General features: G+C 29.2%; 1 protein-coding gene across 1 annotated transcript; it reads right to left on the bottom strand.

Moving 5' to 3' along the window:
• Positions 1–63: 63 nt before the first annotated feature.
• Positions 64–11,758, bottom strand: LOC111034428 (UPF0764 protein C16orf89 homolog). Its single transcript, XM_022315678.1, has 6 exons — positions 11,360–11,758; positions 5,964–6,092; positions 4,700–4,965; positions 4,440–4,581; positions 1,390–1,501; positions 64–473 (listed from the first exon to the last, which is right to left on the bottom strand). The coding sequence occupies exons 1-6, from the start codon at positions 11,718–11,720 to the stop codon at positions 377–379; spliced, it is 1,107 nt and encodes a 368-aa protein (XP_022171370.1). The 5' UTR covers positions 11,721–11,758; the 3' UTR covers positions 64–376.
• Positions 11,759–15,937: the final 4,179 nt, after the last annotated feature.

The raw sequence follows: 15,937 nt of genomic DNA, 5'->3' as shown, positions 1-15,937 counted from the left end.
GATTAAGATATTTTTTGATCATGTATATTGATATTATTTACAATAATATTCAGTTTATGTGTCTTTACATAATATTGTCATTAAAAAAAAAAACGCAGAGCTCCTTAATGGAGCCGACTATATAATATAACATATACGTTTGATAATAATTATATTATATCGCAAACTGATTAATTGGACAAAATGTGCGTTGTAATATTTTTATTATATTATATATTATACACACACATATATATATATATATAATAATTATGGTGTAATAACGAAATTGTGTAAATATTTTTGTATTGTAAATCTTCCATATTGTATCCTAATGACCAAAATGAAATGGTAAATGTATATTATCCAATATTATATAATTATAGTATTTTGAAAATCAATATGCTCCGTATGTGTTGACTTTGTAACATAGAAACTTCCAGTACACTCCCAACGCTGCCAATGATACTCCTGTCAAGTGTGAATCACAAGACCTATAACATTAATGAACAAAATATGTAACTGTCGGCTGTCAATAAATATTAAAAATCAAATGTTTCAGGATTTATGGTTTAAGAAGGCGTCGTATCCGCATGTGTTGAACCCGTCCACTTAATTATTATTAATTCGTAATATTATATATTAATTAAACATGCATTCCCGTGGTGGATTCTAACATCAAACGTGGTTCAAATCAGAATCCTGCTAAGCGCTTATCCTGTCACCCAATATTTCTATAAATGTTAAATTATATTAGGTGTCTATTTATTTTGTATTGCGCCTATATACAGTACCTAATTTAATTTTCTATAAGTTTCAACTATTATATATTTTTAATTTTTCGAGCTTTTTAACTCACAAACACAAATATTATCATGTATAAATCGAAAAAAGGTTAAAAAAAAGTAGACAGTTTTGAATGTCAATAAATACCACAAAAAAAGTAATAAACTATTTTTAAAATAATATTATGCCTAAAAAAGGCTAATATAATTTTGTGAACAATTTAAGTTTTTAAAATTATTCATTTTAGAAATTACAGCAAAAAACTAATTCAGTCTTATTGAAAACGGGTTTTTCTTAAAAATTCAAAAAATCACAAAATCTAAAATTTGTAATTTATTCTAACTTTAAATTCCTAAAATATATATTTACTAACTATTTTACTATACTATTTTAACTACTTTGCCTACTATGTAGGTATTTTATACTTCTTAATTCGGACAGGTGATTCCAGTTAATATTGTACTTCATTGTTTAAAGAAAGAAAGAATGTTAGTAAAAAACATCACCATAAGAGCAATACATTGTTCACTTCACTATAAATATAAAAAATATCCAAAACTAATACGCGTTCATCATTTGGTTGAAAGTTTTGGAACCCCAACAATTAAAATCTAATATATTTACGATTGATTATTTTTGTGTTGAATACACTTGTTGTGTTTCATTGAAGATACAATAATTGAAAACCATTCCGGCCGAAAGAAATCCACCATGTTTTGCATTCCACAAACTGCAACTATATAAGAACAACAATTAAAAATTTATCATGGTTCCTATCTTATATTACCATCTGCCTATACATTTGAAAATGTTATTAAAATCATTACATGTTGGTAAATTAAACAATATCAAATATCAATAATAAATATATGAAACCCGTAACTAAAACTAATTTATTGAAACAATAATTATACTCGTCCATTACAAAATAAGATCTTTGTATTATTACACTATTCTTTATACTTTATAGTTTGAAAATCGTATACACCCAGTCTGCAGGTCCGACAGGTGTACAGTTTATTGTTTATTATTACCAATAAATATAAAATACGATTAACTATGTATTATGTCTAATTCTAAGTATAGGTACCTATTTACTAGTGGTAGAATTCAAATTTCTGGTAGACTAAGGCATTAGGTAAGTGTAATTAGCGTTGGTAGAAATAGACAAATTCAAAAAATAATATCTCCAAATACTTATTTTCTTAAAAGCCCATCCAACTTTTTAAGCTATTATTTTTTTTCAATTTTTAAGAATTAAATTATTTTTTAAGGTCAAATAATTGGGCACTAAAAATGGTTCTAATTTATCTCTACATTTTATTTTTCTATTGGCTGTGTTTATGAGCGACTAGATTCTAATGAGAAATTTCCGAATGTGACATAGGTATAGCAGGTATTTAAAACATTTAATGTTTGTGTATTAAAATATAGTACGTAGCTACAATTTAATTTAAATAATTTAATTTTAAAAAGTTCATAAAATGAATGACTGAAGAGAACTACTTTAAGGTGAAAAGGTTTGGCGGTGGCTAAAATATAGACAACCTGAATACTTGTAATTACTTATGAGGTTAAATAAAGTACATCTATTAAAAGCTCCCCAGAACTACAGAATTATTAATATTTGCTAGAAACGAAAACGCTAGTAATCACGTAACTAACTAGTTGATGTGGGGCGGGCCCAACCAATAATTCTAGTTGAGTTATTAGTACTTATTAGTTATTACACCACTAATATACAAAGGATTCTTTAAACACGTAGGTCGACTGTCAGTGGAGAATTAACAGGCAAGGTATTTTGATGACTGATTGCATAATTTTTAGGGTTCCTGTCTCCTTATGCGTCAATCTAATGCCTTTAAACTAGTGAAATCACTAAAATCTTTGTTTTGTGAGTTGGTACTATAAGTCTATACAAAATGGACTGGTAACAGAGAGAGAGAGAGAGAGAGAAAGAGAGAGAGAGAGAAAGAGAGAGAAAGCGCCAGAAAGGTCTATGGGTCAACATTTTAAGTATATAACTAGGGTAGTTGTGTTTATTATATTTATTTATTTGAATTTAGCCCAATTACATCGTGTAATTTCAACATTAAACATTCAGAAAAATAACAAAAATAAAAATAAAGATATGCATATATAATAATAGAAAAACACTTTTTTTTTGGTAATTTAAAATTAGTACAAAAAAAATAAAAATATATACTTATACATATTACGTATATGTTTTTCAGTGTACATATATTTAGTAATGATATAGTTGTAAGAGTAATAATAATAATAATAATAAAACAAGATATAACAATATTACAAAAGTATTGGGTATCTCTTTCTAACAATATATTGGCACAGAACATTTAGTGACCTATAGTAGTCTATGGGGGATGCGCAGTCCGTGTATTAATAATAAGTCTATGGTCGTACGTGTACGTTGTATTTTAGAATACAGTTTTGTAATTGTAACTGGAGATCCGGACCCCCCTCCCCCCTACGAAATTTTTAAAAGTTCATCAAGAATTGTTATGCTTTAGTGTCCAGTATCCATACAATCCTCCCCTCCCCCCGAAAATCCTTATATGCTGTTTCCGACTCTGAGCGTTAAAACGCAGATTTTTAATATTCGCTTGAGTAGCTGGTTTTGTGCTTGGTATTCTTCATTTAGCTCACAATCATACCAATATCTCAGATGTCTTGACCTGCCTACTCACGCTGAGCTCAGAAAAAAGTTAAATAAAAATATATTCAAGGTCTAATGTAACGAACCAAATTGATATGCCTAATACATTTCTAAGTCCCTTCGCATTCGCATACCTATTCTTTTTTTTTAAATATCTTTCATACTCTTAGATCCAACACAAACTATTTACAAGATGATCCTTTGAGACGTATTATGTCACTTGATCTCTCCTTTGATGATGGTTTGTTTCATTTCACATATATGTTTATTGTTTATGTTTTATATTGTACTTGTCATTATTTCTGTTTAATTTTTATCTGGAATTATGTCTTGCCGTCGAGACGGAATGCAATCAATAGCTACGATATTATTTTTATCCTATTTTATGGAATTACCTACCGCGGGTCTAATTAAATAAATAAAACAATATAGGTAGTGTCGTTGCGGTCGGTCTGCGTAGCTTGTAGATACGCCGAATTTTACTATTTACATACTTATATGTTTAACAATTTATTATTTCCCGTTAATATCATAATTTCACGATTATTATTATGATACTTTATAATATGTTTTAATGTTTTATACGTCATTGCAGTTTAATAAATCCAGACGTAAACTCGACATATTCTATTATAAATAATTAAATAAATATAAAACTGTTTTTGAATCTTTAATAAATGTAATTATTATGGAAATATGATGGTATTAGTACTTTAAGTTATAATCACGGGGTTCGGGGTGCTAGCATTGAAGTTCAGCGTACTAAGCACCTTTAGCACCCCTGCGATTTGTGCCTATGTTGCCATCATAATCAGATATTAGATAATCTACATTGTTATCTGTGTACATATGTTGTTTATTCTAACGTAGTAATGTTATATAATAAAGGAGAAACCCGTATATTTCGTAATAAATAATTAATAATACCTAAATAAATAATATCATTTTACGCAACGTACATTCGCACATAATACGTGCTAACAGTCAATTATCTTACTTTGTTCAATGAATAAATCTTTGTATCTATCGAGCATTTCTAAATCGTTAGCCATGTATTGAGCTTCTTCAAAAATTGTACTGCATTTATGCTGTATTATTTCTTTTAACACATTTCGATGTTTCAGATTTTTACATTTCATCTAACGGAAATAATAAAATATAATATCTAACACCATATTAAGAATTATGATAATTGATAATATAATTATGTAAGTTTTTTTAACTTAGACATGATCGAATAAAAAAAATGTTACTCACTTTTTTTAAAAGGTGAATGTACAACACTTGGTGTGTAAGCGCGTATCCAAAAAATTGTTTTTGAAATTCTAGTTGAAAGCATTCATACGTTACATTGCATGAAGTAATCACTTGACCAATGCATTTATCCGAAACATTGCGAAAATATGCATCACCATTGGCCAAAATATTCTCATCAAACCATATTTTAGCAGGCAACGTAATATTGAATTTGTGTTTTAATGTTTGAGGAGAAATCCAAAGTTTATGATCGAGAATTGTTCTTGCTGAAAATCAATTTATTTAAATATCCGTTCTTAGAGACATCATTACATCAACACTATCACTATATGTCTATACATAATTAAGACTTAAAAAGTATCAGTTGAAAAAAATACATTTATACAATATGTTGTGTTGCACTTAAGACTAAACCATAAACATAGGATGTATATTTATTTATTTTATTTTTTCCTTTTTTATTTGAAATAAACAATCTGTACAATTTGCACAATAAGCTTATATGATATAAGTACATGATACGTGACAGGCGTGATTTAAGCAGCCACCCATTAGTGACTCTTGACTAATTGATTAATTATTTTAATTAATTTTTACTATAATTACATAATTTATATATATATATTTTTTTTTGTATATTTATTTAATTTAATAGATGTATTATGTACTATTAAAATAGTATAAATAAATATCTAATATAATCAATGTATTTTTAAAGTTAAAGTAAATACTTCAAATGTAATTTAAAAAACAATAGAAAATAATCAATATTATTTTGACCATAATATAGTTAGGTATTAATTATATACAATTTACTAATAATGCTTTAATTAAAAAATAGTAAGGATTTAAATGGTTTAGGTCTTTAGGATAAAGAAAAAAAATACAGCTATGCACATACATTTTTAGTCGATGTTAACAAAAAAAAAAAAAAAATTAAAAATTAAAACTTTTGTTTTAGTGGAAAATGGAAATGTAGGTATATGTACCATTACCGAGAGACAGTAAACGGACTTGACCAATAAAAAAAAAAATTAATAAATAATATTATAATATGAGTAAACGAAAGGTAAATTTTGGATGAAAAGTGAATCATTTAATACATTATCGCACACATCAATGTGCTACCTATATGGCTATATGTGTATTCACATGTATACCTATGCAATCAAATTTAAAAAAAAAAATGAATCAATATAATGTACCAATCACCTCTAAAAAATCTACTTAAAATTTATTATTTTATAAAAAATATTTAGCTTACCTGATTTGATTAAATTGTTTTTATAAAATTTCACGTATAGATGTCTAATCATTGTATTCAATTTATACATCTTGTAGAAACCGGTATTAAATTGTATTCGAGAATTTTCTGTACAAGACATAAATTGACCTGTGGATTTATAGGTACAAAAAATGTACACAGATTAAATATTTGAAATACAAATGAATTCCTAATTCTAAAGAATATAGATGAATAGATAATGCACATATGTAATATACAAATATTTAAATATGTAAATACAATAATTAGGAGCGGACTGGACAAGCCCTGGCCCAGTGGCCACATTTAGATGATGGCTCTGAAAAATTAAAAAATCGAAGTTCGGTTTATCCGCTATGCTCGCAAAAATTCGTTCACAGTCGCACCGCGAGGTATTAAAAAAACATATTTTATAATCTACCTTAAAAATAATTATTTGAGACGTGTATCTTTGTGAACAGTGATTATATATCTTAGCTCATGACTTTATATATCTAACTCTAATATACACCTATGCAATATATAATAATATTGTAATATATACGTATTGTATAGATACATTACAATGCCCTTACTCTTTATATACTTTGTACTTATTATTAGTTATTGATTATTGTTAATTTATTAATAACCTATTTTTTTAGAGTTTTGACGCTTGGAAATTCTTAGGCAAAACTATATTTGAACTAAAAAAATTAAAGATAATATAAATAATAAATATATATAATGAATTCTTGTGAGTTGTAAATGATAATACGTATGATTAAGTCATGGACCTATAGAGCAATAAAATATGTGATTTCTAAAATAAAAATTTTTTTTAGGTCTATGGTTAACACGAAGATTTGTGGTCCAGTGTTTGATAGTGAGTTAAACAGATGGCGTAGAAGAAAAAATACCGAACTAAGAGAAATCACTAAAGTTCCATTGTTAACAAGTCATTAAGTGCCAAAGACTCAAATGGTTAGTACTTGGTCATACTATGCGGAAAACAGAAACTATTTGTACAAGAGCAGTAATCGAATGGCAACCCACGGGAAAAAGGCCAAGAGGAAGGCATAGAAAACAATGGATGGTTGGCATAAGGAAGGACTTAGAAATACTTGAAGTGACGGATAGGGAAGATAGAGTTCAGGATCGTGATTATTGGAGAACGGTGACGGTGACAGCCAAAATTCAAAATTATTACAGAATTGTAAAGCCAAGAGAGAGAGAGAGAGAGAGAGAGAGAGGTTAACACAGGTAGGTTTACTCTGTTCCACGAGAGAACATACCGCGGCCCGACCAAAATCGGTTCTTCTGAGCATCCCCTGACACCCTGCCACAGTGGAACCGATTTCGATAGCAGTGTGACATGGAGGGAGATGCACAGAATCAGCATGTTCTCCCGTAGACCGTAGTACAGAGTAGAGTCGATATTTGATTTTTTTATGGACATAATATAAAATTTATTTTATTAATTTGGCTAGTTATGCGTATTTAATATAGTATACATTAAAAATGCTCATACATCGCTTAAAAACTAAATTATCGTGAAAACCCCACATACAAACACAGAAAATATTCTAACCATCAAGTTTCATGGTAGGTAGGTCGATTCACATTAATTTTTAAACTAACGAAGTTAAACGTGATCTACTGAGAGTAAATTTGCTATGTTCCACACTTGTAAGACGACGGAAACAACAAATGGTTGTGTAGCAAGGTGTAGCATCCTCTTAACTTCGTAATAATTTATTACTAACAAATAACAGTATGAAATAAGTACAGTAGATATATACACTATAGTCACTAGTGTATGGTGTGATGATTATTTTCATACAAATATTAGTGCGGTATAATATTATATAGTTGATCAATGATCATAGGTTGCTCGGCCCTCTCTTCGTCAATTTCAAATAAATAAAAATATATTAGCCTGTTCGACATATTATAGAATTGTCACCCAAACCAAACCAATATATTTTATGTGGATTCCCTCTCACAGGCCACAGCGTAATACTTGGAATTAGTTGGAAATGAAAAATAAGACTTGACAACCTATAGCGGAACGGTAATAAAGTTGTGGCGGTCGAATGTCCTAGAACTTTCGGACGCCTCTTGTAATACGTTCTGGAAGATTCGCACTGCCGCTGTCGCCACCTCTAGAAGATTCGACATCTTATATAAGCTCAAAAATCGTCGCTTCGTACAACATTCATTCGTCAGTCAGTTGCGTGTTTTATTTCGCCGTCTCTCCCTTTTCGTTTGTATAATAAATTAACGTTAGCTCTTGACGCTCTTGTAATATAGTTGTCAACTTGTAAATGTTGTAATCAGTAAAAGTGTTTATTGATTGACATCTACCTATTACACCTCGCTACATATTCACATCTTTACTTTCTATAAAAATTATTAATATAACAACTTAATTTTTAACAAATTAATGAACGAATGGAAAAAATACTGGCTAAATTTAACTTTTTAACAAACTCAGAAATAATATAAATATTGAAAAAACCCCAGACATAAAAAAGATAGGAAGTTATAATTCGAGCAAGAATAAGCCACCCTCACATCTAACCCACTCAGCCACTTTTACTTCATCAGCAAAAACCAGGGTCTGCCAGCACCAACATATATGTTCTAATTGCAACGAAATACTCACAATAGAGCAATTAGAATTGTCGGTTTTCTCTAAATCATGAATTGGTGGATTTTCTTTCCACCATATCAAAAATACTTAAGGGATAGCATTTGAATAATATTGAATGGCTATGGCTATTAGAAGGATAGACAATAGACAAATTGTTAATTAGATAAATAAATTGATAAAAATAATATAAACTACTAGTTTACCCCGTGCACTTTGTTGCTCGTTAAAAATGCCAACTCTATATGAGAGTCGATGGTGATAATGAGAGCATTGCGAGCAGCCAATTATGCCTACCTGCTGCAGTGTATTATTGAAATAATATGTTTTATATTTATTTTGATTGCGGACATGCCGATGAGCGGCTATAAGTGCAACTCGGCCACCTTGGTAGGCAATGTGCGAAAATTCAATAATTGACAATTATTGTATGCATGCTTATACCTGATCTGCCCGATGAACCACTGCAGGCAATCAATAAACAAAAAAAAAACCATTTCTACTAAATATTTATATTTCTCCTACAATCAATAGCAACCGTATATAAATAAATATTTTCTTCATAAATCTTAAAATCTCTGTTTGAGCAACTCCCCGGGTCAGACCTATTGGATCCAATTGTGAATCTAAACCATCTAGGATTGTGTCTTGTTAGATTATTAAAATAAAATAAAATAAAATTGTACTCACGCAGTTTTTCTAGTAACGCCAACAACGGAAAATGGGAAATGAAGTGATAATCGAATAATCATATTTCATATAGGTAGATAAATCCTAAATTGTATATCTACTATCGACTATATTGCGTTCTAAAGAGAGGGTTAGGTTAGGTTAGGCTAGGGTATTTACGGCTATAAATAAAATCGAACGGAATAAAAATGATACGAAAATTATCTCTTTACAAAATTTTAACTTTACTTTATGGTAGTGAAAATATTAATACCCAATATTCAATACACGACATATTTCTCCATGTTGATCCATTTTTTTGGCAGGGGCCTCACTTTAACGATGATTAATTATGTCATATGGACAACTTTATAAGCTAAAGCTTTTTCAATTTGAAAAAACATTCCGGAACTCCAAAATTAAATCAAAAAAAAAAAATTTAAAAAAAGGGTTTTCAAAATTTTTTATTAAAAAACCTTTTCCTGGCAATTACGAACAATTAAAAAAAAATTTAAGCCAAATCGGCCAGCCATTCTCAATTGATGAATTGTTATACATTTTTGGCTCCATTTTTATATACATGTATAATTTTGGTTTATGATTAAAAAAGATTGAAAATTGAATATGATGTTCCTCATACTTCCTCAACAGTTGCAATATAATGTTCTTGCTTCTTATCACAATTAATAAATATTGGTAGGTAGTGACATTGTTATTACAAGTGTCAACTTCTCCAAGAGAAATAACGTCAAAAATCAAGCCACTGCATATCAGTTTACACAAGATTACCCATATAAGTTCAAACTTTAATGAAATTCGTCAAAATTCAATAATTTTCCAGTGCCTAAATATATAAAAAAAATTTCAGAGAGTCGTTTAATGATAAAATAATGTTGGAAACAACAGTTTTATATTTTTAAACGTTTATACAAGAACTATGTATGATTTTAAAAGTTGCATGATATAGTGGAAAAATTATTCGTATGGTTTTGGAAGAAATAGTAAAGGTATACATACTTTTGGGGGAAACTGCCAACTGGCTACCTATGTCCGAGCCTAAACAACCCACTTCACTACACCAAGCTCACAAGCCACAACGAATAGAGAACACTGATCAACCTGTACATTTTTTCATGCAACAAATCTAAAATCTAAATTCTAAAACTTTTTCAAATATGTAATCATATTATGTACACTGTACCTATCTATACGAACATAATGCATATTTATATTTATTTCTAGTTATTAAGTTCATGTAGGCTAAAAACCTTTGTAATTGAGCTTTATTTACCAAAAAGGTATAAAAAATTATAGGTTATAATATTTTATTATGAATAGAAAACTTAAGAGCCATCAATAATTTTTATACAATATAATGTGTTAATGAATTGATCTTTAAATTGCATATGTTACAGATATTACTAGAAAACGGTCTTGATCGTAATAAAAAAATAAAGATATTATGTAAAATAAATTTGGATTTATTTCAATTAAAGTTATGATCTAAATCGTATACATTTTTTTATCATATTTAAAATATCTTATTCCAATAAAAATATGTATTTACAATAAAATCCGTTCCCTAAGTATTACTATTACTTACATATATTATAATATAATACCTTAAAAACGTACACCTATATTATTTATCGACTATTCTATAGGTATTTAAATGTTGAGAAATATTCTATTTTAGTTAATTTTTAATGTACCTACATTAATTATTAATATTAAATACTTAAATATGAAATATATAGAATACTTAAAGAATCATATGAAAACTACAAATACCTATTACTTACGACTTATTAGAGTTAAGAGTTATAAATTATAATAAATACCTAGGTATGTGTCAAATAAAAATAAATACACAGGAACATATAATCTATACTAAGGTATCTCTTATCTGGTATCTGGTATCTACTACCGTGCTTTTATTACTTTTAGGTAGTAAATAAATAATTATTTTAAAGGTACCTACTTATATACCTAGTTTTATTAGATTCTGTACAATTCGTCAGTGATATAATATTATAGTACAATAGTCATCATTAAATTCTACATTATAAACGAAAACAAAATAAATATTTTTTACCTTTCATTATGGATACCCCAAGCATTAAATTTAAGTCCATACTATTAAAGTCAACGTCCGATCTTAAATAATACCGCATCGGCGATTCGACCAAATCCAGTATTCTGTTTTCCAAGTCTCGGAAGTTGCTTAATTCTTTATCAACAGTAAAAAACGGTTGCGACGTTTTGCAGCCAAGCAATACTCTGCTGAGTAGTGCTACGCAAAAGGCGTACCGATGCAGCGACATATTGTCGTCTTGCAACGGCAAAACTGATTGAAATGAGAAGTGTTGTAAATGCCGTGATTTGCGTGGTTGTTTTATTCTCGGGGAAAAAAGGTTTGATTGTGACGAATTGTTATAGACGTCCGACGACGACATTAGACGCTGTGTAGATAGGGATATAAATTATTATTATACTTGTCACCTAGGGTTTAATTTTTTATTTTCCAAACCCAACTCGTCGCCTAAGGGATAAGATAAGCTTTGTGATTTCGAGTAACCCAATTCCGTTTTTTAATTTGGATAAAAAAGCCACACAAAATATTTTATTTGAATTCTTTTTTATGTCCCCCATTTTATTAAATGGTTCTATGACAAATATTTTCGACATTCAGTTTTGAAATCTACAATTACTCACAATTCTACCACAAACCACAAATTATAGATCATTAGAATTATGGGTAGGTATATAATTTAATTTGACAGATTGCTTACCATAGTCATCTGTTTTTGACGAAAAAATCGACGGATTTCAGTCTTTCAGTTCAAAACAAACCTTTTCCAAATTTCAAATTTTTCAAGACAGCTCTTATTTTTTCTCTAATTTTTAAATAGTTTAGATAAATATGTGGTATATTCAAAAATGAGAAATCAATTTCTGATATCGAAAGTTTTCTCCTTAAAATGTTTACAGTTAATTTTTAAATTCGGAGAAAGTAATTTTGGACAAAACGTTCCTTTTCCAGGAATAAAAAAGTTCCTTGAATAAAACACTAAAATGAGCACTTTTTGGAAAAAAATAAACCAATTTTCTTAAAAAAGTACTGTTTCCACAAGTAGCTAATTTTTTTCTTTTGTTAAAAATCATTGAAGACTAAAATCTGTTCTACTGTACAGCTTGTAACCGGGAGAGACAAAAATATTTCCAAAGCAACAGCTATAACGACAAAACGTATAGTTACAATTTAACTAATCGATAAAATCAATATCTTGGCAGTCCTTATTTTGCCAAAAATTGTACCAACTGTTTGCTTCAGCTTGTATCTATAGATTATCAATTTTATAGAAATCAAAAATTTTTCTCCAATTTTTTTAAATATGTTGAGGTGAAGATATTGTTGTAAAATTGCATCATCTTTTTTTTCAAAATGTTTTTTTATAGATTGTAAAATTTAATCTAAAATAGCACTGTACTTCTTCATAGACCATAGTATAATCAATAATCATAGAAATTAAGAATGATGAATTTGAGGCTGCAGAATATAAGTAATGAGCTCGTTGCCTTGTATTGGACTTTGAATATACCTACTTCATTATTTCATAATGATTTCAAACTTGTCACTATTGAAATAAAATGTTCTGAAAATACTCTTATACTTTTATACTTAGACGACCAGCGTGTCATAAAATAGTGGTGTGTTAGGTATAAGTTTTCTTCTAAACGTACTTTCACGGAAAAATCTTATTATATCTTTTGTAGTTCCAGTAGTAACTGTAGTATTACGAATAATCATTATTTTATTTAAATAATTTATAACTAAATTTAACCAGTGAATTGTGATTAGATCAATGAAAAAATAACGCTTTGATATATTTATCACGAATTAATTTACTAACACCGCCTTCTTGTCCGGCCATTGTAACAACCATCATATCCTTGCACATAAAGTTTGTTTAATTTAAACCACAGTCAGTCATGAATGATATAATATTAGTATCTACGGATTGAGCATTTAATTTGTCTAACGGAGTAAAGAGTTGATAATTTTTAGATGATTTAGGCATTTTAAAATAGACTGAAAATAGACAAGTCAAAAACCCCCTGCATGGCTGCTATAACCGGGACATAATAATCGCAGCCTGTCAGCTATTACCAAAAATATAAAAAAAACCCGAATATATACTTGATAAAAACTGTAATAAACGATTAAGTCATAATAGGACGTGATAAACCGAATTTGTCGATTGTGCTTGTCGTCTGTCGATCATTTTCTGTCGGTTCTTCGCAATTGTGTCGTTGTGTGTTCGAGTTTGCGACCATTTTCCATTTTTAACCGATTTTTCATTTATTGACCCTTTTTCCGCCCCGTTCGTATTTTATTCTCGTTTCTCATAAAGTCTTAAATCCGTGGGTGTCCGGTTTTCGTTCGTTTTCCGTTTGTAACGATCGCAATTTCGATCGAAAACAGTGCAGCCCGCCAGGATCTTACAATTCTCTTACAGATTGTATTTTACAATTTTATCAATGGTCGTTTGTATATATTACCAAATTCTATCTTAAAAATTGAATATTTAAAATTTGTTTTACGTCCTTTTAACAAAATACCGTCGATATATTGGTTATTTAAAATTCTGCAATTACACAGTGCAAGTGGAATGCACACAATGAATACGTTTATGTAATGTTTTATTAGTTTATTACACTTATTAATTCATACGCATTTGACAGGTTATTCAATATATTTAATGGAGTATTCGTCACAGCAGATAAATGGCTTAAATAGTGTAGTTTTGAAGCGTGTAGACATCTCAAATCATAGGTAGGTAGCTCTAGGCTTTAGGTCAAGATGGCATTGGGAAGATAAATGTGATCGACAACAAGCATGGAAATCTTTATATTTTGTAAATGGTTTTATTATAAGCGCTCCTTGTATACCTCTGTGAACATTTGGCTTAAATAATACACATACTCGACAAAAAGCTCCTTTTACGCCTCCAATAGCCGAATGTGATAGCCATGTATTATTCTTTTTCAGCCATATGTGCCTAAATGGACGATCTGGTCGTCACGACCATTTTCCGATTCTAGATCATTTTTAAAATTACAGTAAAACCTCATTAATCCGGACTTCGTTTAATCCGGACAGCCGTTTATAATACGTACATTACGCTAGTTTATGCCGTAGATTAAAATAAACACGAAAACGAATTATAAAAAGATGATGTAAGAAAATTTGTTTAGAAATTTAATGTAGAAAAAGAAACAAGTGTTGTAAAAAGAATGCAGTTGCCACTAGATCAATTCCTTGATGATGCATTTTATCCAATAACATTTTTTTTGAATTTATAATTTACGATTTTGGATTATTTTGTTTAATCCAGACTTTCATTATTTTGGGCAACCAAGAGCCCCAATTAGTCCGAATTAATGAGGTTCTACTGTATACGTATAACTGAAGTAGACGATACCCATAGATTACACAAAATATCGAACTTTAAAGCATCGTCAATATTTACATTTGCCAAGTAGTGTCATATCGTTTTCATAATAAGCTATACTTCCTTGTCATCAACATTTTCAACTTGTTCAGTAAAACTGCCATCTTATCTCAAGTCAGTAATATCAACTGTACTTGTGGAATTAGTCTCTAAACGACTGGGAATTTTACCAATTGCTGTGGAAATATAATTATTCCCCCCCTCCCCGGGGACGACCATGGTTTAGTACAATGGGTGAGGCAATGCAAAGGGATAAATGTGCCCGTGAGTGGCCTCTTCCTAAAAGAAAAAGCGATTTTTTTTATCTATTGTTAATTGTTATTACATAAATATAAGTATTACATAATAAACAAAGAGATTATCCACCTTCTAAAAGCAAAGCTTGTGTTGAAGGTATAGAGCGACAATTTACTTACAAATAATAATTAAATAATAATATAAATACAAATAAAATAAAATAAAGTAGAAAATAATACATAATAACTGCTTACAATAATGGCCAGTTAATAGTTATTAATAGTTATTTTATCATTTTTATGTTTGTCGATTATATATTTTTTAATAATAACAGGCATTGAATTAAAATAAGTAGGACCCAGGGAGTCCACACATTGACCAAAAGATTTTTTTAAATATATCACTTTCACATTGTATGCCAAAATATGTTTCCTTTTTGTTTTTTCATTATTTATAGTTCTCCAACTATCTATATTTTTATGTTTTACCTACCCATAAAATGGCAGTTTTTGTTAACAGTAAATTCACAGGTAATACAATGTATTTAGTAATTTAAAGTTTTGACTTGTTGTCGAATCCTCAAGAGTAGCCGAGTAGGTTTCTGTAGACATATTCGAACAACTTGTCTTTGTTGGATTAATAAAGGTTTCAGAGCATTAGCAGAAAAGCCTCCCCAAATAAGTAGACCATACTGCAATAATGCTAGATATACTGTTTGAATAACTTGTATTAGTACTACCATTCGTAATTTATAAAAGTTTTTAACTTATAGTATGTAGAGTGTAGACGCATTACTAAATTGTTCACATGCACTGTCATGCAGATTCTATCTTAGATTATTGTCAAAAATTAGACCCAAATCACAAATACTAGAGACTCTTAATAACGTTTTACATTTTATATTATTACATAAGTTATTA

Source organism: Myzus persicae, unplaced genomic scaffold (assembly GCF_001856785.1).
Source record: "Myzus persicae strain clone G006 unplaced genomic scaffold, MPER_G0061.0, whole genome shotgun sequence".
NCBI lineage: Eukaryota > Metazoa > Arthropoda > Insecta > Hemiptera > Aphididae > Myzus > Myzus persicae.
The sequence above is the reverse complement of the archived record's forward strand: the minus strand, read 5'-3'. Positions and strand labels throughout refer to the sequence as shown.

Bases quoted from the DNA above. Each gene is read 5' to 3' on its own strand.
- LOC111034428 (XM_022315678.1), bottom strand. From the start codon at position 11,720: ATGTCGTCGTCGGACGTCTATAACAATTCGTCACAATCAAACCTTTTT. The intron at 6,093-11,359 runs GTAAAAAATATT...ATAAATCCACAG, and splicing joins TGGGGTATCCATAATGAAAG to GTCAATTTATGTCTTGTACA. The intron at 4,582-4,699 runs GTGAGTAACATT...TATTTCCGTTAG, and splicing joins ACATTCACCTTTTAAAAAAA to ATGAAATGTAAAAATCTGAA.